The sequence below is a fragment of the Liolophura sinensis genome, chromosome 6 (assembly GCF_032854445.1).
Source record: "Liolophura sinensis isolate JHLJ2023 chromosome 6, CUHK_Ljap_v2, whole genome shotgun sequence".
Taxonomy (NCBI): domain Eukaryota; kingdom Metazoa; phylum Mollusca; class Polyplacophora; order Chitonida; family Chitonidae; genus Liolophura; species Liolophura sinensis.
Genome location: NC_088300.1, coordinates 39103577 through 39128902, shown reverse-complemented (window position 1 = coordinate 39128902; position 25326 = coordinate 39103577). Strand labels below are relative to the sequence as shown.

General features: G+C 38.3%; 1 protein-coding gene across 1 annotated transcript in view; it reads left to right on the top strand.

The window, feature by feature from the left end:
- LOC135467183 (furin-1-like) overlaps positions 1-25326 on the top strand; it is a 97884-nt gene that overhangs the window by 9490 nt on the left and 63068 nt on the right. Inside the window, exon 2 of the mRNA XM_064744948.1 lies at positions 13499-13620. Within this exon, the coding sequence (XP_064601018.1) occupies positions 13514-13620 (107 nt within the window). The 5' untranslated portion in view covers positions 13499-13513. The remainder of the gene's footprint in view (positions 1-13498; positions 13621-25326) is intronic.

Genomic DNA, 25326 nt, shown 5'->3' with positions numbered 1-25326 from the left:
CCAAGTACATATATGAGGCAAACATAAAGCAATGATGCAGAGGAAAACATCATTATAAGAGTTCCTTATATATGAGTATATATGGCAAATTTGACATGCTGTCATGCTTTTAGTTACTTTAGGCTTTAATTTCTTGCTTCCTTTCCACTGCCAGCAAGACATTGTATATAATGACTGTAATAATTTTATAATAATAATTTAATAATTAATTGCATTTTGAATTTGTGATTAATTATCTCGCGAATAATGTATCCATATTTGTCACATCACTGTATAGAATACCTTTCTGAAAACAACATTAGACATAGACAGATCATCCCACAAACTCTGAAGACACATCATGCCGAGCCAGTGTCTTATAGCTACATGTCCTACTAGTTTCAGTTCTCTCGTAGATTCCGTTTCAATGAATCTATGATATGTGAACTATGCTGTAGAAGAGTGACCAGATGTACAGATCTGGAGGTAACAACAACAGAACTAAAGCTGTCAGTCTGGCTACTGGCTATGGTCTTAATCCCTTCCTGATACACCCAGTTGTTTGCAGATACGCCTGAGAACCTTCTGATGGATTCCAAGATCAATGATCTTCGGAAATTGCTTGAGCGCACTGGGCCGCAGTGCTGGGCATAATTCCCGCCAATACTCTGTCGGGGGTCTTCGCTACCACTAGTAACAGCTCTGCCAGCAATGGATAAGGCTACGGACCAGTTCCAAAAAGAAGGCGGCCTGCGTGAGGATCTGCTCATGTTGCAGAACAAGATGCAATTGGACTGATTCGCCTCCAGCAATCAATGGGCCTTCCATCTGGACGTGAATGCCACTAATGTTGGGTCAATAACATTTTCACCAGTTGGACAGAGTTAATTGTTTGAATTGCCTCACTGAGTCGGGCCTTGGTAATCAGACTACAGTACGGCAGTGTTACCACCATACTGGCGGCCTTAGTAAGATGTTTGCCTCTTTCTCAGACATCGGTAAAGGTAAACCATACTGATACTTCTTTCACAGTCCTGTCATTTAGATTAGGTTTAGGCGTGATGGCTTGGGTGGATGTTTCTTTGTTTGCTATGTTTTCTGGGCCGAACTGAAGATTTTCTCTCTATCAGGTCTGCCTGTTCACATCACACTCGTGACTGAACCTCTGGATGAAAACAGAGCACTCTTCACTGTAAAAGACACCATTAGTGTTACATGTTAAAATGCTATCGATCCAACCTTATATTAAGTACATAAGGTAGCCCCTGTTCATATCATCATGGATGTAACTGTTTCTGTTGAGAATGAATGCTTTTGGATACTGTAAATAATACATTCACCCATGACACACTTTGTTAAGCTTTAAAAGTCTTCACACCTTCTCCTGACAGGATGTACTTTTTATTTGGGGCAGTTAAAGTTTCTTTTGGAAATTAATGTGTAGTAAGATGCCTTTGATAAGTTGAAGTAGTTGAGTGCTGGGTAGATAAAGAGTCAACTGCTTGAGGGAGTGAACTGTCTAACTTTCTGGTCATCCTCTCAAGTGGAGGGTTTGTATTCAAACATGACGTGCAGACTAACGGGGAACCTTTGTTTGCTGTTCTATAGGACATGAAACATGATAGCTCCCACTGAAAACGACCCTTCTCTAGCAGGTTTCTTGTATTGTTAAACTTTAGATGCAATTTCTGAAGACAGACAAATGGCTTTGTTGATGAAAAGGCGAATTCCGTTATGGGTAATGGTTTCCTTTGAACTATTGGAACGATAAGATGTTGCTTTGCCACTGTAAGGACAAGATGGTTGTCTATCAAGTGCTGTACTGGAGATAAATCAGTTGCCCAAAGAATTCCAATGGTGACATTGTTTTTTCATAAAAGGCGTTTGAGAACAGAAACTGTACAGGTGCCTTGATGTATTAAGGGGTCGCAGTAAATATATATGACAAGCCATACAGTGAGTAGCCATTGTTTCATTTCACCTACATTTTTGCTTCTAAAATGTTATATACAACATAAGGTCACAAAAGCATTTTTGTATGGTATCTTTTTTTGTAACTAAAATATTTGTACATGTATATCTGTAAAAATCAGTGTCACAGTCAGCCATTTAGATATGAAATGTATGTCATCCACACCAGGGTGAGGTAAGTTAAACTAGTGAAGATGTAATACAATCATAGCAGGACAATGTTGAAATAGGCTAAGGCTGGGAAGGTCTGTGGGACATTGGCCTCACGTCGGCTAATTGTCCTGTTTGCTGTGACCGTAGATTAAAGCTGGGAAGGTTTGTTGGATATTGGCCTCACACCAGCTAATTGTCCTGTTTGTTGTGACCGTAGATTAAGGCTGGGAAGGTTTGTTGGATATTGGCCTCACACCAGCTAATTGTCCTGTTTGTTGTGACTGTAGATTAAGGTTGCGAAGGTTTGTGGGATATTGGCCTCACACCAGCTAATTGTCCTGTTTGCTGTGACTGTAGATTAAAGCTGGGAAGGTTTGTTGGATATTGGCCTCACTGGCTAATTGTCCTGTTTGCTGTGACCATAGATTAAGGTTGGGAAGGTTTGAGGGATATTGGCCTCACACCGGCTAATTGTCCTGTTTGCTGTGAACGTAGATTAAGGCTGGGAAGGTTTGTTGGATATTGGCCTCACATCGGCTAATTGTCCTGTTTGCTGTGACCGTAGATTAAGGCTGCGAAAGGTTGTTGGATATTGGCCTCACACTGACTAATTGTCCTGTTTGTTGTGACCACAGATTAAGGCTGGGAAGATTTGTTGGATATTGGCCTCACACTGGCTAATTGTCCCCTGTACTGTGACCACAGATTAAGGCTAGGAAGGTCTGTGGGATATTGGTGTCACACCAACTAATTGTACTGTTTGCTTTTACCGTAGATTAAGGCTGGGAACGTTTGTGGGATATTGGCCTCACACGTGCTAATTGTCCTGTGTACTGTGACTGTAGATTAAGGCTGGGAAGGTTTTTTTGGATATTGGCCTCACACTGGCTAATTGTCCTGTTTGCTGTGACCGTAGATTAAAGCTGGGAAGGTTTGTTGGATATTGGCCTCACACCAGCTAATTGTCCTGTTTGCTGTGACCATAGATTAAATCTGGGAAGGTTTGTTGGATATTGGCCTCACACCAGCTAATTGTCCTGTTTTTTGTGACCGTAGATTAAGGCTGGGAAGGTTTGTGGGATATTGGTGTCACACCAGCTAATTGTACTGTTTACTGTGACCATAGATTAAAGCTGGGAAGGTTTGTTGGATATTGGCCTCACACCAGCTAATTGTCCTGTTTGCTGTGACCATAAATTAAGGTTGGGAAGGTCTATTGGATATTGGCCTCACATCAGCTGATTGTCATGTTTGCTACTGACCATAAATCGAACCACCAATTCCTTTCATGCAAAAAAACAAACAAACAAACAAGAAAACTTCACTGAAATAAGTGAAAACGAAATGTATGCACGTGCATTTACCAGAGTTGACAGATGTTTTCCCCTCATCAAGCTTCTGTGGCATATTAGTACAGTTGCAGTCAGTTGAACTCATTATCATTTATACTTGGTGGTTTCTTAACGTGTGCTCTGGCTCTCTGGCTGCTCATTTATGTGCACATTGTAATGGTTAGTAAGAGAGGCAAAGTACATGCAGTCAATCAATCAGTCAGTCCGGCAGTCAATACATGATTGATCGACCATATTTGAGCCAGCTAGACTAGCTTGTTTAATTGATCTGCAATGAAGTCTCTGAAAGCTTTCGGAGATGAGCTTCAATGCAGATTTTAACATCACCACCTCTGTCTTCTCGCTGGAACTCTTCCATTTCTGTTGATTGTAAAATCAATTTTTGCTTTAGGCAAATTTAGGCACTTTTATTTGAAACATATTTATATGGAGTGAGAGTATTATACTTCATGGAAAAGACATTGACATGAAATGAAATCATTCTTATAGAGTCACAACTAAACAGTCCATCTAAAATAGTGTACACGTATTTGCATGTGTGTTTCCAAGCCCTGTTGGAAAGCCTTAGTGCACAAAAAAAAATTTCTGTACTGTGCTTTGCTGGCTCTGCCCGCAAAATGTTTACCATTTACCCATTATGAATGTAACAATTTTCTGTACTGTGCTTTGCTGGCTCCGTCCGCAAAATGTTTACCATTTACCCATTATGAATGTAACAATTTTCTGTACTGTGCTTTGCTGGCTCTGTCCACAAAATGTTTACCATTTACCCATTATGAAAGTAACAATTTTCTGTACTGTGCTTTGCTGGCTCTGTCGCAAAATGTTTACATTATGAATGTAACAATTTTCTGTACTGTGCTTTGCTGGCTCTGTCCACAAAATGTTTACCATTTACCCATTATGAAAGTAACAATTTTCTGTAGTGTGCTTTGCTGGCTCTGTCCACAAAATGTTTACCATTTACCCATTATGAAAGTAACAATTTTCTGTACTGTGCTTTGCTGGCTCTGTCGCAAAATGTTTACATTATGAATGTAACAATTTTCTGTACTGTGCTTTGCTGGCTCTGTCTGCAAAATGTTTACCATTTACCCATTATGAATGTAACAATTTTCTGTACTGTGCTTTGCTGGCTCTGTCCACAAAATGTTTACCATTTACCCATTATGAAAGTAACAATTTTCTGTACTGTGCTTTGCTGGCTCTGTCCACAAAATGTTTACCATTTACCCATTATGAAAGTAACAATTTTCTGTAGTGTGCTTTGCTGGCTCTGTCGCAAAATGTTTACATTATGAATGTAACAATTTTCTGTAGTGTGCTTTGCTGGCTCTGTCTGCAAAATGTTTACCATTTACCCATTATGAAAGTAACAATTTTCTGTAGTGTGCTTTGCTGGCTCTGTCGCAAAATGTTTACATTATGAATGTAACAGTTTTCTGTACTGTGCTTTGCTGGCTCTGTCCACAAAATGTTTACCATTTACCCATTATGAAAGTAACAATTTTCTGTAGTGTGCTTTGCTGGCTCTGTCCACAAAATGTTTACCATTTACCCATTATGAAAGTAACAATTTTCTGTACTGTGCTTTGCTGGCTCTGTCGCAAAATGTTTACATTATGAATGTAACAATTTTCTGTACTGTGCTTTGCTGGCTCTGTCTGCAAAATGTTTACCATTTACCCATTATGAATGTAACAATTTTCTGTACTGTGCTTTGCTGGCTCTGTCCACAAAATGTTTACCATTTACCCATTATGAAAGTAACAATTTTCTGTACTGTGCTTTGCTGGCTCTGTCCACAAAATGTTTACCATTTACCCATTATGAAAGTAACAATTTTCTGTAGTGTGCTTTGCTGGCTCTGTCGCAAAATGTTTACATTATGAATGTAACAATTTTCTGTAGTGTGCTTTGCTGGCTCTGTCTGCAAAATGTTTACCATTTACCCATTATGAAAGTAACAATTTTCTGTAGTGTGCTTTGCTGGCTCTGTCGCAAAATGTTTACATTATGAATGTAACAGTTTTCTGTACTGTGCTTTGCTGGCTCTGTCTGCAAAATGTTTACCATTTACCCATTATGAATGTAACAATTTTCTGTACTGTGCTTTGCTGGCTCTGTCCACAAAATGTTTACCATTTACCCATTATGAAAGTAACAATTTTCTGTACTGTGCTTTGCTGGCTCTGTCGCAAAATGTTTACATTATGAATGTAACAATTTTCTGTAGTGTGCTTTGCTGGCTCTGTCTGCAAAATGTTTACCATTTACCCATTATGAAAGTAACAATTTTCTGTACTGTGCTTTGCTGGCTCTGTCTGCAAAATGTTTACCATTTACCCATTATGAAAGTAACAATTTTCTGTACTGTGCTTTGCTGGCTCTGTCGCAAAATGTTTACATTATGAATGTAACAATTTTCTGTACTGTGCTTTGCTGGCTCTGTCTGCAAAATGTTTACCATTTACCCATTATGAATGTAACAATTTTCTGTACTGTGCTTTGCTGGCTCTGTCCACAAAATGTTTACCATTTACCCATTATGAAAGTAACAATTTTCTGTACTGTGCTTTGCTGGCTCTGTCCACAAAATGTTTACCATTTACCCATTATGAAAGTAACAATTTTCTGTAGTGTGCTTTGCTGGCTCTGTCGCAAAATGTTTACATTATGAATGTAACAATTTTCTGTAGTGTGCTTTGCTGGCTCTGTCTGCAAAATGTTTACCATTTACCCATTATGAAAGTAACAATTTTCTGTAGTGTGCTTTGCTGGCTCTGTCTGCAAAATGTTTACCATATACCCATTATGAATGTAACAATTTTCTGTACTGTGCTTTGCTGGCTCTGTCGCAAAATGTTTACATTATGAATGTAACAATTTTCTGTACTGTGCTTTGCTGGCTCTGTCTGCAAAATGTTTACCATTTACCCATTATGAATGTAACAATTTTCTGTAGTGTGCTTTGCTGGCTCTGTCTGCAAAATGTTTACCATTTACCCATTATGAATGTAACAATTTTCTGTAGTGTGCTTTGCTGGCTCTGTCTGCAAAATGTTTACCATTTACCCATTATGAATGTAACAATTTTCTGTAGTGTGCTTTGCTGGCTCTGTCTGCAAAATGTTTACCATTTACCCATTATGAAAGTAACAATTTTCTGTACTGTGCTTTGCTGGCTCTGTCTGCAAAATGTTTACCATTTACCCATTATGAAAGTAACAATTTTCTGTACTGTGCTTTGCTGGCTCTGTCCGCAAAATGTTTACCATTTACCCATTATGAATGTAACAATTTTCTGTACTGTGCTTTGCTGGCTCTGTCTGCAAAATGTTTACCATTTACCCATTATGAATGTAACATGCAACTGTAAAATGTACATGTATGAGCCTAAGAAGACAAAGAAAAACAAAACTGCCAGACACCAAACTTCTTGGGAAAGCCGTAAGCAAGGTGGATATAAGTTTTTTTCTGAAAAACTCTCAGAGATGGAGTCAAAGGGCTGGGTCATGTCCTGGTTAGCTGACTGTTGTCCTTATCTGACTCTGAACACCACAGGGGTTGTTTCCACTGGGTGCTCCTGGGTAGGGCCGGGATAAGTTTCATGTAACAAGTGATGGCAGTGTTTTAATATGGACAGGTTTCAGTGTTCGTACCTATGGAGTGACAGTGAAAGAAACAACTGTCAATGTGATATTTTTGCGAAATCAGATTATACCACCTGGGAGTTGACAGCAGCAAGGAGAGCAAACATTTCATTTAATTCGACAATGCATATAAATCATTAAACAGGCTTGGCATCACTATTATAACCTATGGAGAAAATGTGTGTCAGTTATAATTGCTACTTTTGCAAAGTCTTCTCTAAAAGCATAAAAACTATGCTGATTTGAATGTAGGCTGTACATGTAGTTTAGGAGGGATCTCATGTAGCTGCAAATATGAATTTATTATTCATAGCCAGACTATGGAAGGACTAAAATCCACCATCTATGCACTTCCTGTTGAGCTGGACATTCAGTTTAAAGAAAAGGCCAATAATGGGAGTTGGTACCAGAACCAGAAGGAGATAACACCTGTCCTGGCTTTACCCTGACAGGTAAAGATTGGGATAGAACTCGATTGATATGTTATTACTAATACTTGTTTCTACTAAAATGTTTTTAGAAGTGTTGTAGAGTATAATGCAATAGGATGGGTAACTTCCCAGAATAATCCCTGGTTAGTGGCAGCTTCGACAGTTTATTGCTCTACCATAAAGCTTGAGTACAAATCACAAACAACTATACGTGTGCATGGGAACAAGACGAGAGACAAATGCTGGCCATTTTATTGGCATACTTATAATACTTACGTGTGTTTTATTCTGTTATTTGTGTGAGGTCATGTAGAGTTCATCAGCCTCGTCTCCATTTTCCTTTAATGGTATTTTGGTTTCCCTAAATTGTTGCCTGAGCAGTCTAGATTCCATCAGTTCAAATTGCAATGTCAACCTTGACTGTCAGGATGATGAAGGCTAAGTGTTGTAACCTTGGTCTTGCTGGTTAAGCTATACATATGTACAGACCTTTACAATCTTGCCACGGTGTTTGTCAGGCACCTGACAATGTGTATGCAACCTTCTCATGTCTTAAAGGACGTGCCATGTTAAAGTGGAATGCTACTCAGATGCATAGTTGTAAGATTTAAAACTACTCTTACACTGTTTGTAAACTCAAGGTTTGTCTCTCAGCACAATTAAATAGGAGACCTGCTTGTGCTGATCCATCACATATATGGCGGAATTAATTGTAGATTAGTGACGTTTCGTTATTAATTGGTTGTACAGCGTACATATGTAGCAAGCACGGTTATGATAATGATTTTACTTACACATTTACATTTAAACTCATGTAACGTGTAAGAGAGGCATTGTAAATGTCATTCTGAGGAAATGAAAGATGAAGATATTCCTTACCAATGTTCTCATGAAAATGATGTAAGATATATGGACAATTCCGGGTGACGATAATCTGTGAATTTATATACAGATGATCAAGGTTGGTGTGATTGATATTTTTCACAAATTTCTTGGTAATTACATTGGCCACATATGGCATTGAACTATTCATACCAGTTACAAAAAACTACAATAAATTGGATTTATAAAACATTGTGAAAGTGGCAACCACACATATCGACCCACTTTAACATTGCATTTTTAAATTATTTCTACATGTACCTTGATTTGCAGGGTTTATGAATGATACTGTTGAATAAATGATGAATAGGCCATAAGCAGATAATGTAATTTTTAAAATTTTACATGTTTTCTGTTTAATGTAGACATTCTAAACATTTGTCAGAATGATCATGTTAAAACATAATGCGTGTGTAAATTAGTGAACTGGATTGTTTTGGAAAGATATGAATTTGATTTGCTAACACGATGAAGACATTATAATTCAAGACGTAAATTTCTAGGAATTTTGATGAAAAAGGGAAAGAGATTATATTCTGCTTTTGAAAATCACAAAGATTTCCCACAAGCCACATTATCATGATAGATTACTTGCCAACAAGGTATTTTGCTCTCTCGTTGAGATCTTTCCAGATGTTCCACCACATAGTTATGCCAAGGGGGTGGTTAAGTCCAGTTCATCATCTGACACGGTCCTAATAAATGGCCAGGCAGTTTTCCCTGAACAAACTTATCATGCTCTGCAATTGAAATCTCAGTGAGGAAGGCTGATGTTGGCTTTAAATCGAAGTCATTGTTAAGCAAGTATAGGAAAATATGATCACATCTGGATCACTGGCTAAACCAGGGAGATATCCAATAACCATATACTGGATAATCGATGAAGGAATTTGACAACTAGATGATGACTCCTTGTCAGACAGTTTTGTTACTTGATATATAATGGCATAGTGAGGCTGAGAGCTTGATCAGGGCTGTTACATGTACTGTTCTTTGGTTTAAACACTTCAGTTGAGCAGGGAGAGTGGTGAAATCCTTGGTGTGGCCATGCCTGCAAGGCTTAACGGTTATTACTGCTTTCATAAGGTCAAGTACCAAGTGTTCTCTGGGTTACAAGTTCTGGGTTAATATAGCTGATTATGAGATTATGGTTAGATAAACTGTGGCAGTCTGTTTTCTCTCACACTAAATGACACTTCCGAATATTCAGCTATCTCACCTTACAAGCGGTTTGGTTTGGTGTAAGAAGATAACAGGAGCAATTTATAAATTTATCCTCTTTTCTTTAGAATGTGGCTATTGGAAAGGACTGAGTTCACAAGGCGGGAGTTCTTTTCAGGAATAAATAGTTCATGCCAGCATGGCCCATTGAGGTCTGCATGTTTACCAAGGATATGCTTTTGATTATATGAGCTGTTAATGTGTGCTTTTCACAAGTTATTGGTCTGCCTGAATTTCTGATAGACATTGAGTTAGCTGTTAAGGTTGTAGTAGGCTATTCTCTGGAGTACTCCTGTAGTGGCATCATCACTTTGTAGCAACATGCACATATATGTGCACAGGTATGGAGGAGCTGTTCCATACTGGCACCACTGGTACAGTCAGGATCCAGTGAAGTTACAGTAGCCTAGAACTTTGTATCAAATGATTAAATTTACACCATTTCCTGTAATTTGCATTTAGTACATATTTGCCTATGGGACTACATGGTAGACAGAGCACAGCCACAGAGCAGGAACAGAACTGATGTAGGGCAGACAGAGAACAGCCGTAAAACAGCCATAAGGTATACAGAGAACAGCCACAGAGCAGAAACAGAACTGACATAGGGCAGACAGTGTACAGCCGAGAACAGCCACAGCTAGGGCAGTAAGAGATTGATGTAGGGCAACAAAGAACAGCCATTCATGTAAGACAGAATAAAAAAAACACCCATGCATCTAAGGTATGCAGAAAACAGCCACAGACCAGAGAGCAGGCAGAGAACATACATAAGACAGAGAGAAAAGCCATGGCAGACAGAGAACAGTCAAACAACAAGCAGAGAATAGAACAGGGCAAACAGAGAACAACCACAGGGCAGACAGAGAACAACCACAGAGCAGACAGAGAATATAGTTCAGACCGAGAACAGATACAGGGCAGACAGAAAACAGCCATAGTTCAGACTAAGAAAAGATACAAGGCAGACAGAGAAGAGCTATAGGGCTGACAGAGAACAGATGCAGGGCAGACAGAGAACAGATGCAGGGCAGACAGAGGATAGACACAGGGCAGAGAATAACTTTGAGGGTGACAAATGATGAACAGCTACTCTGTCCATTATAAAACAGGGTGACAAAACAAACACATATTTACAAGTAAATATTAACAGTGACCAGACGAACAGTTTGCATACATAACGGTATCAAAAGTAGCCATAGATTCAGTAATTATGCTATACAAAGCAATACAAAATGAACACAATCAGCAAAGGACAGATTTCAATCAAGAATATTAACTGTGTATATATTGAAAATGGGTTTTTAAGCATTTACATTTTGTTTTCCATGTATTGTCAGATGAAACCATGTACAGAAGGCTTTTAGAGATTGGCACTTGGAGATTATTATTCGTGGTTGATCGGAGATGTTTGTAGTTGCAGAGTTGATAGGTTTAAATAGTGTATTCAGGCAAGTTGGACACTTTCCCTTATACCGTTAGTATCTTATACATGTAGACTCCTCTTTGCTGGGAAATTTTGTCTTGGACACACAGCCAGTTGAGTTGCTTGAAAAGGTTGGAAGTTGGTGTTAAATAAGGGGCATTTAATATTAGTCTAGCTGCTTTTTTTTTAAGTTTTGATATTCTTTCTTTATGGCTGTATATTTTCTCTGTCTGTCACATGGCTGTTTTGTGTCTGCCCTTGGACTTTTTCTTGTGGATACTGTTGCCTGTCTGTCTGTCATGTTGTTGGTCTGTCTGCTCTGTGCCTCTTCTCTGTATTTCCTGTTGTTGGTTTGTCTGCCCTGTGACTCTTCTCTGTATTTCCTGTTGTTGGTCTGTCTGCCCTGTGACTCTTCTCTGTATTTCCTGTTGTTGGTCTGTCTGCCCTGTGACTCTTCTCTGTATTTCCCGTTGTTTGTCTGTCTGTCCTGTGACTCTTCTCTGTATTTCCTGTTGTTGGTCTGTCTGCCCTGTGACTCTTCTCTGTATTTCTTGTTGTTGGTCTGTCAGCCCTGGTGACTCTTCTCTGTATTTCCTGTTGTTGGCCTGTCTGCCCTGTGACTCTTCTCTGTATTTCCTGTTGTTGGTCTGTCTGCCCTGTGACTCTTCTCTGTATTTCCTGTTGTTTGTCTGTCTGCCCTGTGACTCTTCTCTGTATTTCTTGTTGTTGGTCTGTCTGCCCAGTGACTCTTCTCTGTATTTCCTGTTGTTGGTCTGTCTGCCCTTGGACTTTTTCTTGTTGATACTGTTGCCCGTCTGTCTGTCATGTTGTTGGTCTGCCTGCTTTATGATTCTTCTCTGTATTTCCTGTTGTTGGTCTGTCTGCTCTATGACCCTTTGCTTTATTTCCTGTTGCTGGTCTGTCTGCCCTGTGACTCTTTGCTGTATTTTCTTGTTTGTCTACCCTTGGGTTAGTGTCTGCCCTTTGGCTGCACTCTGTCTGTCAACAGTAAATTTGCTGTAAATATAAGCTGTTCATATTCCAGATTACTTTATACAGTGTGGTGTCCAGGAACTTTGGACAGTCCTTTATAAGTTGTAATGATAACACTTAGTACATATACACATAAATACATCTGCATTGTGTAGGCAAACATATTGCTTTGTTTAGAATGTCAGGTATTAGTTCGTAGTCTCGCTGGAATTAAACATTGTCTATGCATTTAAGCTGTCTTGATCTGGTAGGAGATGTGACCTTAACTCTTGTGTGGTGAATTTACCGCTGACATGACAAAAAGCAGACTAGGTAACAGCAGCTGTATCCAGGTCACTGGGGACGTTTCTTGTTTGCCTTGATATAAAATATTCTGTGGTTGAATAGCAGAAGGCTGTTTACTGGTCTCCATAAGGCCAGTTGTTGATGTTGATATGGTCATTTGAAAGAGAGAGTGATAATTGTTAAAGCTGGCAGAGGATGGTCATTATTAGTTGTGACAATGGCTTGGGGACAATGGCAGTAACTTGGAGAAAGGATGGTCATCGTTAACATGGGTAAAGGGTGATCATTATTAACATTGGCACAGGGTGATCATTGTTAACATTGGCACAGGGTGATCATTGTTAACATTGGCACAGGGTGATCATTGTTAACATGGGTAAAGAGTGATCATTGTTAACATTGGCACAGGGTGATCATTGTTAACATTGGCACAGGGTGATCATTGTTAACATTGGCACAGGGTGATCATTGTTAACATTGGCACAGGGTGATCATTGTTAACATGGGTAAAGAGTGATCATTGTTAACATGGGTAAAGGGTGATCATTGTTAACATTGGCACAGGGTGATCATTGTTAACATTGGCACAGGGTGATCATTGTTAACATTGGCACAGGGTGATCATTATTAACATTGGCACAAGGTGATAATTGTTACCATTGGCACAGGGTGATCATTGCTGACATTGGCACAGGGTGATCATTGTTTACTTTTGCACAGGGTGATCATTGTTAATATTAGCACAGGGTGATCATTGTTGACAGTGGTGAGTGTTGAACATTGTTAACATTGGCACAGGGTAATCATTGTTAACATTGGCACAGGGTGATCATTGTTGATATTGGCACAGGGTGATCTTTGTTGACATTGGCACAGGGTGATCATTGTTAACATTGGAACAAGTTGATCATTGTTAACATTGGAACAAGGTGATCATTGTTAACATTGGAACAAGGTGATCATTGGTAACGCTGGCACAAGGTGATCATTGTCAGCATTGGCACAGGGTGATCATTGTCAGCATTGGCACAGGGTGATCATTTTTGACATTGCAACAATATATCCATTGTTGAACATGGATACAGTCTGGGATTGTGTTTATTTTTTAAATCATCATTTGGGTGACTGTGCATCATTTCTGTCTGTTTGCAGATTAATGACTTGAGAATGAAGGCTCTTAGTAGTCTCTGGCTATGTGTGCTTCTGTGTGACAGCTGTTGTTTAGGGTTGTCCCTAACCCTACATCCCAGACATAAGTTTATCAGCAGAAGACGGTAAGTATTCCAGTTTCATTTACTTGTTACGTGCCATCATCCATCTGTCTGTCCATCTCACTCAAATTTATGTGGGGCATATCTCAGCCGTTATTAGGTATGAGATTCTCTAACTCGAAAATGGCCTGAAGTTGTTCACACTGATTATTTTTTCAAATTTCAATCTGCGTGCCTTTGCACATATTGACATTTATGAAGAATAGGCATAGGATTCTTGAAGTCGCACAAAGTGTGCAAATGGACCGCCAACTGTACACCAAAGTGTGCAAAGTGACCTCCAGCTGTACACCAAAGTGTGCAAAGTGACCTCCAGCTGTACACCAAAGTGTGCAAAATGACCTCCAGCTGTACACCAAAGTGTGCAAAGTGACCTCCAGCTGTACACCAAAGTGTGCAAAATGACCTCCAGCTGTACACCAAAGTGTGCAAACTGACCTCCAGCTGTACACCATAGTGTGTAAAATGACCTCTAGCTGTACACCAAAGTGTGCAAAGTGACCTCCAGCTGTACACCAAAGTGTTCAAAAAGAACTCCAGCTGTACACCAAAGTGTGCAAAATGACCTCCAGCTGTACACTGTCGGGTTACTGTTTCATATTACATACTGGCACTATTGTTGCCAGTTGTTGTTCTATTTTGCCTATTGCCTAGTTTCTCTGACAGGAGATGTGATAAGTGGTTTTAAATATTCACATCATACCTTTGAGACTTTGTTTCTTTTTTTCTGACACGTCCTGCCAAAGGAATACTAGAAGAGAGAAGGTTTACAGTATTGGCATGTACCACACATTAGGAGATTATAATTATTAAAAATGTTGGCGTGTGCCAGTCCCAAGCGGGACTGATTTACGCCAAAACTGAGAGATTTACACATAATACTTTTAACATTAGCATCTCCCTGTAGATATTATATAGTCTGCCACAGCCTACAAAATTTTCGATGGTTATTATGACCTAGTTAACCCTTCACGAGGAAGACATTTTACACCAAGAGTTGTTACACGTTGCTGTAAAACAAATCTATTATCGGTAAAACAAAAGCAATGGAGTAAATAATGAGATACAGTTTCCTCCACATAACAGTAGTCACAAGTGCTGTTAGGATGTAACCCAGTCCTGTGGAGTCTCGCATTGAGAGGACAGGCACCTGAAATAAGCCGAAAAAACAAAACATCAGCCTTACGTTTAGACAGTTGTGTGAACCCCTTACCCACTGAGGGTTACAGTTCGTAAAAGAAACCTGCCATCATCTGTAAAGTCCCAAATATCCTGCCATAGCATATAGAAATATTTGCTAGATTTAGAGAAAAACCTCTGAGAAGTTAAGTTTAACAGGAAATGAGATATCAGGAGAATTCAGTGCTTTTTTTGCCAAATGCAACTGGAAGGACTATTCCTTCTCCTTTTATACAAAACAGACATGGCCCTTTCCCACCTCACAGGCTCTGGTAATTTGCATATTACCCTACTGCCTACAGGACATAGAATCAGTGTATTTAAGTGTTTCTTAATGTCACATATCTAAAAATGTGAAATGTTCACAATAATTCTTATATAAAGCAAATATACACAATACATGTGACCTAATTATGTGCTAAGAATGAATGAATGGATATGGCTTAGGCCACATCGGCAGTATTTCAGCCATATTGTGGCGATATGTGGTAAGAAATTGTTATCAAAAGTAATTAATTGGACATTAGGTTTTCCACAAAATTTCAAAATGTTCTTCTAGGGATACGAAAGTCTTGTATTGTGTCTTAATCTGTGTTGATAGGCGGAGAATTTTGAAAAAGTTCAGTATTTTCTACCCAATGCCATTGTTTTACAAGAGTGTAAGATAGAATTCTTAATTCTTGACTCTGTATGCTGTGATATCACATATGCTTTGAGGGTCATTTTAATAGGTGGGTTGTTGTCCTGTGTAAAATAGACACAAAGATAGGATGAAGTCCAGATATTGTAATGATAATTTCATTTGTTATCGGGTCCAGTCTACACTGATAACTTCCAAGACCATGTTTTTCTCCTAGGCTTAAGTCAGCATGAATAGAGCCAATTTATTTAGATTGCACAAGGTTTGGAATTTGATGTCGCCTTACATAACCTTGATCAAACACCTCAACGCAGGTGATAACCCGTACTTATCTTTGGTTTTGAGAGTAATTGTTTGCCCTTGTGCCAATTTTCTGGTTGTTGCATTGATTAGAAAACCTGTGCTGGACATATTTTGTCTGTTATGGGACAAATATGACTCTGCGTAGTATCGTATGGGATATGTTTATTAAACTCGAACAAATTATGCAAGATAACCTGAATCTGATTTTTTTTTCGCGTTTGAATTTAACGAGGCAGAAAATATGTTAATCATGAAACACTTGTGCATGTGTGCCATACACGTAGGATTTTCAAACTTTAATATACAAATGACGCTCTGTGGCTGAGTGGTCTAAGGCCCTCACCTGACAATTGTAGTGTGCCACCAATGAGGCCAAAGCTTGGATCCCCCAGTGTACCCAAGTAACTAACCAGCCAACCAAACACACATGACAGACTGATAGATACATGTACATGTATGTGTATGTGATTTAAAGTGGGCTACATCATACTTGTACATGTATAAGGTGTGGAAGTCTAAAGTGGACTACATCATACTTGTACATGTGTAAGGTGTGGAAGTCTAAAGTGGACTACACCATACTTGTACATGTATAAGGTGTGGAAGTCTAAAGTGGACTACATCATACTTGTCCATGTATAAGGTGTGGAAGTCTAAAGTGGACTACATCATACTTGTACATGTACATGTATAAGGTGTGGAAGTCTAAAGTGGACTACATCATACTTGTACATGGATAAGATGTGGAAGTCTAAAGTGGACTGCATCATACTTGTACATGTTTAAGGTGTGGAAGTCTAAAGTGGACTACATCATACTTGTACATGTATAAGGTGTGGAAGTCTAAAGTGGACTACATCATACTTGTCCATGTATAAGGTGTGGAAGTCTAAAGTGGACTACATCATACTTGTCCATGTATAAGGTGTGGAAGTCTAAAGTGGACTGCATCATACTTGTACATGTATCAGGTGTGGAAGTCTAAAGTGGACTGCATCATACTTGTACATGTATAAGGTGTGGAAGTCTAAAGTGGACTACATCATACTTGTACATGTATAAGGTGTGGAAGTCTAAAGTGGACTACATCATACTTGTACATGTATAAGGTGTGGAAGTCTAAAGTGGACTACATCATACTTGTACATGTATAAGGCGTGGAAGTCTAAAGTGGACTACACCATACTTGTACATGTACATGTATAAGGTGTGGAAGTCTAAAGTGGACTACATCATACATCAAGTGGACTATAAGGTGTCAAATTTTAATGCGCAGCGTTCTTGAACATTGTGGAAAATGATCTGAAGTGACGAATTTGTATCAGTATATGGCGTCTCAGCCCACAGAATTTGAAAAATCTGCTGAACCAGAAAATGGGTGATTATTTAGTGAATAAATTACATGTAGTTCGGTTAAGCCAATGATGCCTGTGGTTTGATTTCCACAAGATGTTTTGAACATACATTACATTTCATGCAAGTAATGTCTCTTTCTTTATTCAGTTTGACTGAAAAGTCATCCTTGAAGCTTCATTTTTGAAAGGTTTTCGTATTCACTGTTGAACATGGCATGTCACTCCATCAGAGTTGGAGAAAACAGACAAGAAAAGCAATGAACCTCATTCCCTTGCACCTCTCTGTCTGCCCTGTATGTGTTGCATTTCTAACCTCCCTTTTAACAGAAAATGAAAACGACTGTTCCTACACATTAAACAGCCTGACGTCCATTGGTAGGTTGACATGCAACCTGTGGCTCCCGCTTTGCTCATTACACTGATTACACCGATTTATTAGGCCAGGGGTAGGCAGTAATACACTGATTTGATGTCAGAATACATAACACCCCAAAGGGCAATGTTCCAAGTAACAAATTCCTTAAAAATATATTAGTCTTGTGCAATGGCCGACTGTGCTATCCTTATATTTTTCTGCAGGGAAGTGGGGACAGACATCTTTACAATCTCTGATTACTTTCTTTTCAAGGTTGGGTTTTTGTTTTTGTTTTCTTCATAAATTTATGTGTGTACTTTTTTGCAAATTACTTTTATGTTTGAATTCTGTGAAGGTTGTTTGGGTTCTGAAGCCAAGGAGCTATGGAGCATGCTGATGGTGACTTTAAATAAAAGTTTTTTATTTTTTAGTTACATGATATGTTGTCAGTGAAGAGCGATATAAACTTTGTATACTGTGGTCATCAGTGTTTAGGTTAGGTTCAAAAAAAAAAAAAAAAAAGAAAGCCTAACATCTCTCCAGATGTTGTTTTATTTAATTGTGTACTCTGTTATAAGTTAAACACCAAATGCAGTGGAACAAATAAATATATTAAATATGCTTTGTGTAATGCTAATAAATTTTAAATTTTTTTTTTATAGTTTCTTTCTTTGTAATGGGTCAAGTTGTTCATATGCATGTATGACAATATGACATTGTTACATTATCATATCTAATACCATTAAATAGAAATAGAGAAAGATGGTGAGGAGAATTTACATAGGAAAAAAAATAATAAAACACCTTCTTAACTTTCTACATTCTGTTATATTCCAACTGCAGTTTCAAACTTCATGTTATTTTCAAGGAATATGAATATGAATGATCACAGAGGTCTTTATATAGGATATGTGTTACCAGTAACTAAGGAATATGTTACATACATGTCAAAACAGGCAGTGGTTTAGTTACATGGCATAATACATGGATAAATTGTTGCTGGGGACAAGGTCGTACATGTATAAAGCTGTTAAGTAGCGAACAATGGAAAAACCAGTATCTGAGAATGTCTATCCGCAAGGCAACTAGTGACGGTGCATCTTTATTAACATCAAATGTAGTAATTTGGATGGCAGTCTTGTCAGTTGTCTTTTAGTGCTGTGAATCAAAGTCCTCACCTTCTTTATTGTGCACATGCACGTGAGTGTTGATCCTCATATCTAAACAAAAACCTGCAAATGATTTATTGTTGCATTAATACAGCTGTTGCTCTAGATAAGTAAGCACGTGCAGGCCAGAATATCTTACAGCACATGTACATGTTGATGATTCTGTGTCATTTTCATAAGGTTTGTGAAATCTGAAATAAAGCTCGTTATAATCAACAGTTGGAGCATCCTGGAATATCCCAGGCATCTCAGAAATTTGTATTCAACTAAGCTGTCTCAGTGGGAGTGTTAAACTTGATTTATCATTTCCAAGTGACAGATTTCCTGGGGCGTGTGTTTAAAGTAAATCTGTAATAGATGGTAATGGGAGCAGCAAAATGGCCCGAGTTGCATGACGGAAAGTATTAGATGCTAGGAGAAGCAGCTCTTGATTGCACATTGTGTTGGCCAAAGTTGGACAGTTCTACTCTGTTACTAAGGGTTTAGGCTGATGTGAACGAAGCTGAGTTAGGACACGTGGGTGGGGGTGAGAGCAGAGCTAAGCCCTTGAGGTCTGGGGAAAAGTGACGGTGATCTGTATTCTCTTGTTTCTGTAATCGGTCTGCCCGGCAAACCTTTAATGAAGCCTGCCTTCCTGTCCCAAAACGGAGGGCTGCGGACTGAATATGTATGATTAAGCTTTGCTCGCGTTGTACAATTAGAGCCTATTGTGATGGAGTTGGGCTGTCACAGCAGCCAGACTATACTGCGTAGTTTCATTGAAATTGATTTTCCACTCCGCACTTCGGTGACAGGGATATGTTGCCTAATTCCTCGACTTGAAAACCTAAACCGTTAAGGTTTACACTCCATCAAGGGGTGCTAGTTCAAAGCCCATTTGCAAGGGTTTTCAAGATGACTGTACAGAAATCACGACATTCTTTCAAATAAGTAGTGCAAGATCACATTAGTTAGAACACGAAATTACTGTGTATATCAGCACAAATTGTGAGAAAGGTACCAGCAATGGAATAAGGCTGGAATATTAGCTCTGGAGTGATTGGATCAGAAGGCTTCTGGCAGCTAGTATAAACGCTTATAAAAAAAAAAAATGGTGGAAATGGGCGACGTTCAGAGACTGGCCTCTGAAAAATTACACAGTCACAACCTGTTCTTAAATGAAAATACCTTTGGTGTGCACTTCAATAGTAGATCTGTACTCAGTAACAAGGGGCCTGACTGCAATATATATGGCCCAAAACCCTACAATGGATGTTGCAGCTAGTGCGTGGAAATTTGTTTTTTTATTTACTGAAACTGAAAAAGACACTTTAGGGCTTTCATTATCTTTTTAAATGTATACCTGCATTTACCAAACATTCTCAGAGCATTTTATGGTCAGTTCCATGCTTGTTTATTATGTTTATTAGGTTAAGCATATATTAAACATAAAAATCCTGTGAAAAAGTAATTTAATTTATTTATTTATTTGATCGGTGTTTACGCCGTACTCAAGAATATTTCACTTATGCGATGGTGGCCAGCATTAATGTGGGAGGAAACCAGGCTCAGCCCAGGGGAAACCCACGACCATCAGCAGGTTGCTACCAGACCTTCCCTTGTACGACCAGAGAAATAGTAATTTAAACATTCAAGTTAAAGAAATACACTGTTACTAACATAAACCAGCATTTAGAACATTTAACAAAGATACAACAAAAAGCTGATAATTAAAAATATCAAAACAAAAAAATAATTTATTGAAAAAGTTGTGTAAAACATCTTGTATAAAGTTAAAATAATAGTACATGTACATTATTAAAACGTGTTCATTCCAAATTAATTACCGGTGGGAAGAATGTGAATCTTTTTAAACAGCTACTGCTTTAATGGTTCCAAAAGGTTTATATACGTAGCAGTAAGTTTATTAAGGATGGTACATGTATAAGATGTATGGTTGGTGGAAACCTTTGCCATCCTGAAAGTCCACATGTACATGTAACTGACAAACCTGAGGTAAATATATAGACAAACTAACAAGAGCTGAATTTGAATATACAGTGCCGTAAGTTAAGGACTAGGGAACTTCCAGCAAAAGACATTTAGCCCCCTCAGCCATGGACGGACGCCGGCACTTAACTGCATTTGGTGTGTATCCATCTACATATGTATGTAATTATTGTAGTGATAGATTTCCATAATGTTTCGAATGTTCACGCGATGAATGTTTTCAAAACGACTCTACATGTATGCGAGCATGTGCGCCACTGCACAGTGTGTGGTGCCGCCATTTTTGTGAGTGCCAAGTGTTCGCTAGTTTGCTGCAAAATCTTAAACCTGGATAATGGACATTCTTTTCGTTACAATTATCAGATTAATTCTTTGTTGTTTGGTTTTTAGCTTCTTTTCAGGATATAGATATGTGTTGGTATCTGGTTACACTTTCTGGCTTTGCAGATACTTTCAATTTCTCCAGGTTTCTCTCGTTGAATAAATGTTTTTTTAGCCTCCCAAGAAACCAGGAATATTTGCAGTAGACTAATTACTGTGCGCCTCTTTCTCCATTGTTTATGCTGACAGTTGCTTAGCTAGGTCTTGTTAAGATCACGTCAACAAGTCATATTATAAAATCACATGGCCAGTTTTGGATAGGAACCCTCTTACTCCTGTCTCTCGGCATGACCCCAGCCTACTCACACTACCCACAGTTTCCAGTGTCTTACCGAGGAACCATTTGCCATTTTGCCTCAGTTGCCTTAACATCATTGGCTGTAGAGCCTATATTTGAAAAGTGTTTGGAACTGCAAAACGCAAAAAATTGTTTGTCTAGAACTGCTGAGGTACCTGCCCAAGACAGTACCTGTTCAGCAGATAAGTGTCAAGCTGTTGAAGTGAGAACAAACATAGTCTGCATGGCTCTGACAGAAATCAATACTCTCTGCACATACTTGTATTTGTTTATGATGATTTTTCCGTGTAGTTTTACAAGATTGCTGAAAGAGGTAATATTCTGAGATGTATCCAGGATGATGAAAAGCTCCTTGGCAAGTGCTCTTATTGTATTAAAGTCATCATTTATTAAACACGAGGCAATGACAGGTGACTCATACATGAACATACAAATATCATATTTCATATTTAACCTGTATACCAGCACGTGAATATATTTGTAAAATATAAGATTTAACAGCCAGTGTTATATGGTTTGTGTAAAGCAACAAGAAAACAAGGAGACAATCGTTTTGCCTATATATCTTACAAATATTAAACTGACACATATTTACCTGCTTAATTTTTCTGTATATTATTGTGTTTGTATTTAACCAGTAGTCAAATATACACACAGTTCTTTGATAGGTACATGTTAATACACAGAAAGATAGGATCCATGAATTAAAAGAGCAATCATATTGGGAATGCATGCATGAAGGAGTAAGAGCAGTCATATTGTGAATGCATGCATGAAGGAGTAAATGCAATCCTATTGTGAATGCATGCATGAAGGCATAAGAGCAATCCTATTGTGAATGCATGCATGAAGGAGTAAAAGCAATCCTGTTGTGAATGCATGCATGAAAGAGTAAGAGCAATCATATTGTGAATGCATGCATGAAGGAGTAAGAGCAATCATATTGTGAATGCATGCATGAAGGAGTTCCGGATAGCCAGCTTGAAGACTCCTGCTTTTGCAAAAATTGAGAACATATAAATGTATATTGCAAATCTTGCATAAGATTTTCCAAGTTTCTTTGGGAAAATAATTCATTAAGTACTTTTAATATGGATGTTTAGAATTGCTCAATTTAATTTTGTATAGAAAATGTTCAATAAAATCTCTCTGTGTTCTTAGAACATCCTAATTTCTTTGGTGGTGCCCGTTATCCCTATTCACAAAAATCTATCAGTTTTTGAGGCTTGTTTGACGATTCACAGATGAATGAACCACTAGGGCTGTCCTGACACCCAAATGTTTCAAAATCCTAGGGGAACAAGGCATATGCCATTATCACCAAATAAAACTGTCATGATTTCTTTTATATATATATATATAGCCAACTATAAACTACAAGTTACAAAATTTTGATACAAAATAACAGAAAAATGTAACACCATGTATTTAGCCTGTGATAACTTTTGGTTTGTAACTAAAAACCCTTACAATTCACCTTTAAAATAAAAATCAACTAAAACTAAAAATAATGCTTATATAAATGTATATAAAATGTATATGATGTATGCTGATGAAAAGTCGTGGTAAAATTTGCCTAAAAACAGGGTTGATTTTTTTTCTTCTAATTTTTGTCCATATAAAAATAAGGATAATATTTACACTCCCAGTCACATAACAACTGACATAAATCAGAAAACAAATGACAAATCTTGGAAAAATTTCTGGAGATGAAGCCTCTCAGGGAGTGGGTTCTTGCGGATGAGTTGGGATTTCTTATGCTAAATTGAAGGTTAAATCAAATGGATTGGACCATATATTCAAAATCAGAACGATCAACTGTCTTGAGCAGTGTGTACATATACATGTAGCCCATGTGCTATTGGTGTGTATGTGAATATACTTGCGATTGTTTAGCTACAACAAATTTTCTGTTAAATAATACATTGGCAAAATCCTTCAGATGTCATGTCTTTTAAGTAAAAGTACTTATATCTGCAGTTATTTCCCCCTGGCTCTCCGGTCATACGTGGGAAGATCTGCCAGCAACCTGCAGATGGTCGTGGGTTTCCCCCAGGCTCTGCCCGGTTTCCACCCGCCATAATGCTGGCCGCCATCGTATGAGTATGGCGTAAAACATCAGTCAAATAAATAAGTAAATAAATTTCCTCCTGGCAGAAAAATTATGCATACATGTATGTAGTATGTAATAAGAAATATGTTTTGCAAGATGGCTAATCGACTAAGAACGGTCTTTGGACATAAACATTACATAAGCCTAGGATTGGTAAACAGCCATGATGTGTACATGTAAGATTATGTAAGTACAGTTGTTTGCGTGTTGATTCTTGGCTGACATGTTTTTGTCATTTTAATTCAAGTGTGCAAACAATGATGTTGCTGGATCAATATTCACCCATACATCACCTTGCACTGAATTTAAAGGTCCGTTTTGCAGGAGGTGTGAGCCATGTCATTATTTTCTCACCCAAATCAAGTCAAAAACCCAAAGAAAAGCGTTTTTATAAAGGGCCATCAGTGATTGCTTAAAAATGCCCTGGTGCAAGTATGCAGGCCGCAATGCCATTGGTTGTCGAAAGAGGAGGTTTCTTAAAGGCTTTTTTATGTACACTAAATTAAGGGCGATTACGAAGCCTGTAGCAAGTAAAGATCAAACATGGCTGAGAGGAAAATGCCGGTTACTGGAGTACACATGTCCCCTACATGATCATTGCTGTCCAACAAAAGGGAAATTTGTCTGATATGGAATAATACTAAGAACTTGTACATACACTGTACAAAAGAGTTAAATTGGTTCTGAGTAAACTCTTATAATCGTTTTAAATAACCAGATTGAAACATAGCTTACATCACCTAATTTCGAGTTGACATCAGGATTACAAATCTGCAAATATTTTTTCTCCGTGACATGATATAGTTTTCATGCAATTAGCAACAGACAGTTCAAAAGTGCTTAAAAGTGTCTTACCTGCTTAACATAAGTGCTTAATGCTACAAGACTGAACTATAGCCACTGCTGTTTGTAGGAGTGTACACGGAATAAACTTTGCCACAATGACTATATTGGCAGTGGATCAAAGTTACTTGTTTAATGCAAGACTGCTGATGCCTGGTAACAGTGTTGTCTTTCCTTTCACTTATTGTACTATGTTCACATACGCGAATGGCAAGCTGTATGATAGGCTTTAAACATTCTCCTTTGACCAATTTCTCTTCTCTGTGTAACTGCTGGAGGTAAACCGATAGATTAGAAGGAGTTCGAATCCCACAGATGCAGTATGTGATATCAGTAACCTTTTATTAGATTTTTAAATGCTTTTATCACAACAGGAAGTGAACTTATCTCTTTCGCAAATACTGCTGAAGACAATTTGGAGTAACGCCATTTGATATTTCACTGCATAGTGAGACAAAACTGATACAGCCTGAAATGAGATTATTGCTACTGCAAGAACAGCTTGAACCCAAGCCGGAAATGTTATTTTAGTAACAACCTCAATTGTTTTCTAATTCTTAATCATAGTGAATGATTAATATGGAATGAATAGCTGTTAAAGTATTTCTACCTGATCTATATGTGTTATTGATCTTAATGTTTGCACACTGTTTGCCTGAAGTACGTTGTTTATTTGTTAATTGGGATTTGTCTGATAACAAGAGAAAATGGCTGAATAGATTCCATTATGTGCGTGTTGTATGCGTGAGTGGGAAATGACTTGTACTACGATAGTACCCGGCTGCTCACAATCAATCATCGCAATTGACCCAGGTGTATTTTTCAAGGATTCAGGCTATTGGGGTTTTTGTCCGATTAAATAATGCATGGTATTTTGAGGCTGATTGGGAGGGACAGGTGCAAGTAACATCGGCGCCATCAATTTCCCACTGCTTTTCCAACAGTCCCCCTGCCTTCCGGACCCCCCCTCTCCTCACCTCATACCCTTGTGGCACATCAATACTCCCACATGGATTAATGCTTTACTGTAGAGCTAAGAAAATGGTAGCCTTTAACATACATTGTAAATGACTGTCTAGCTATT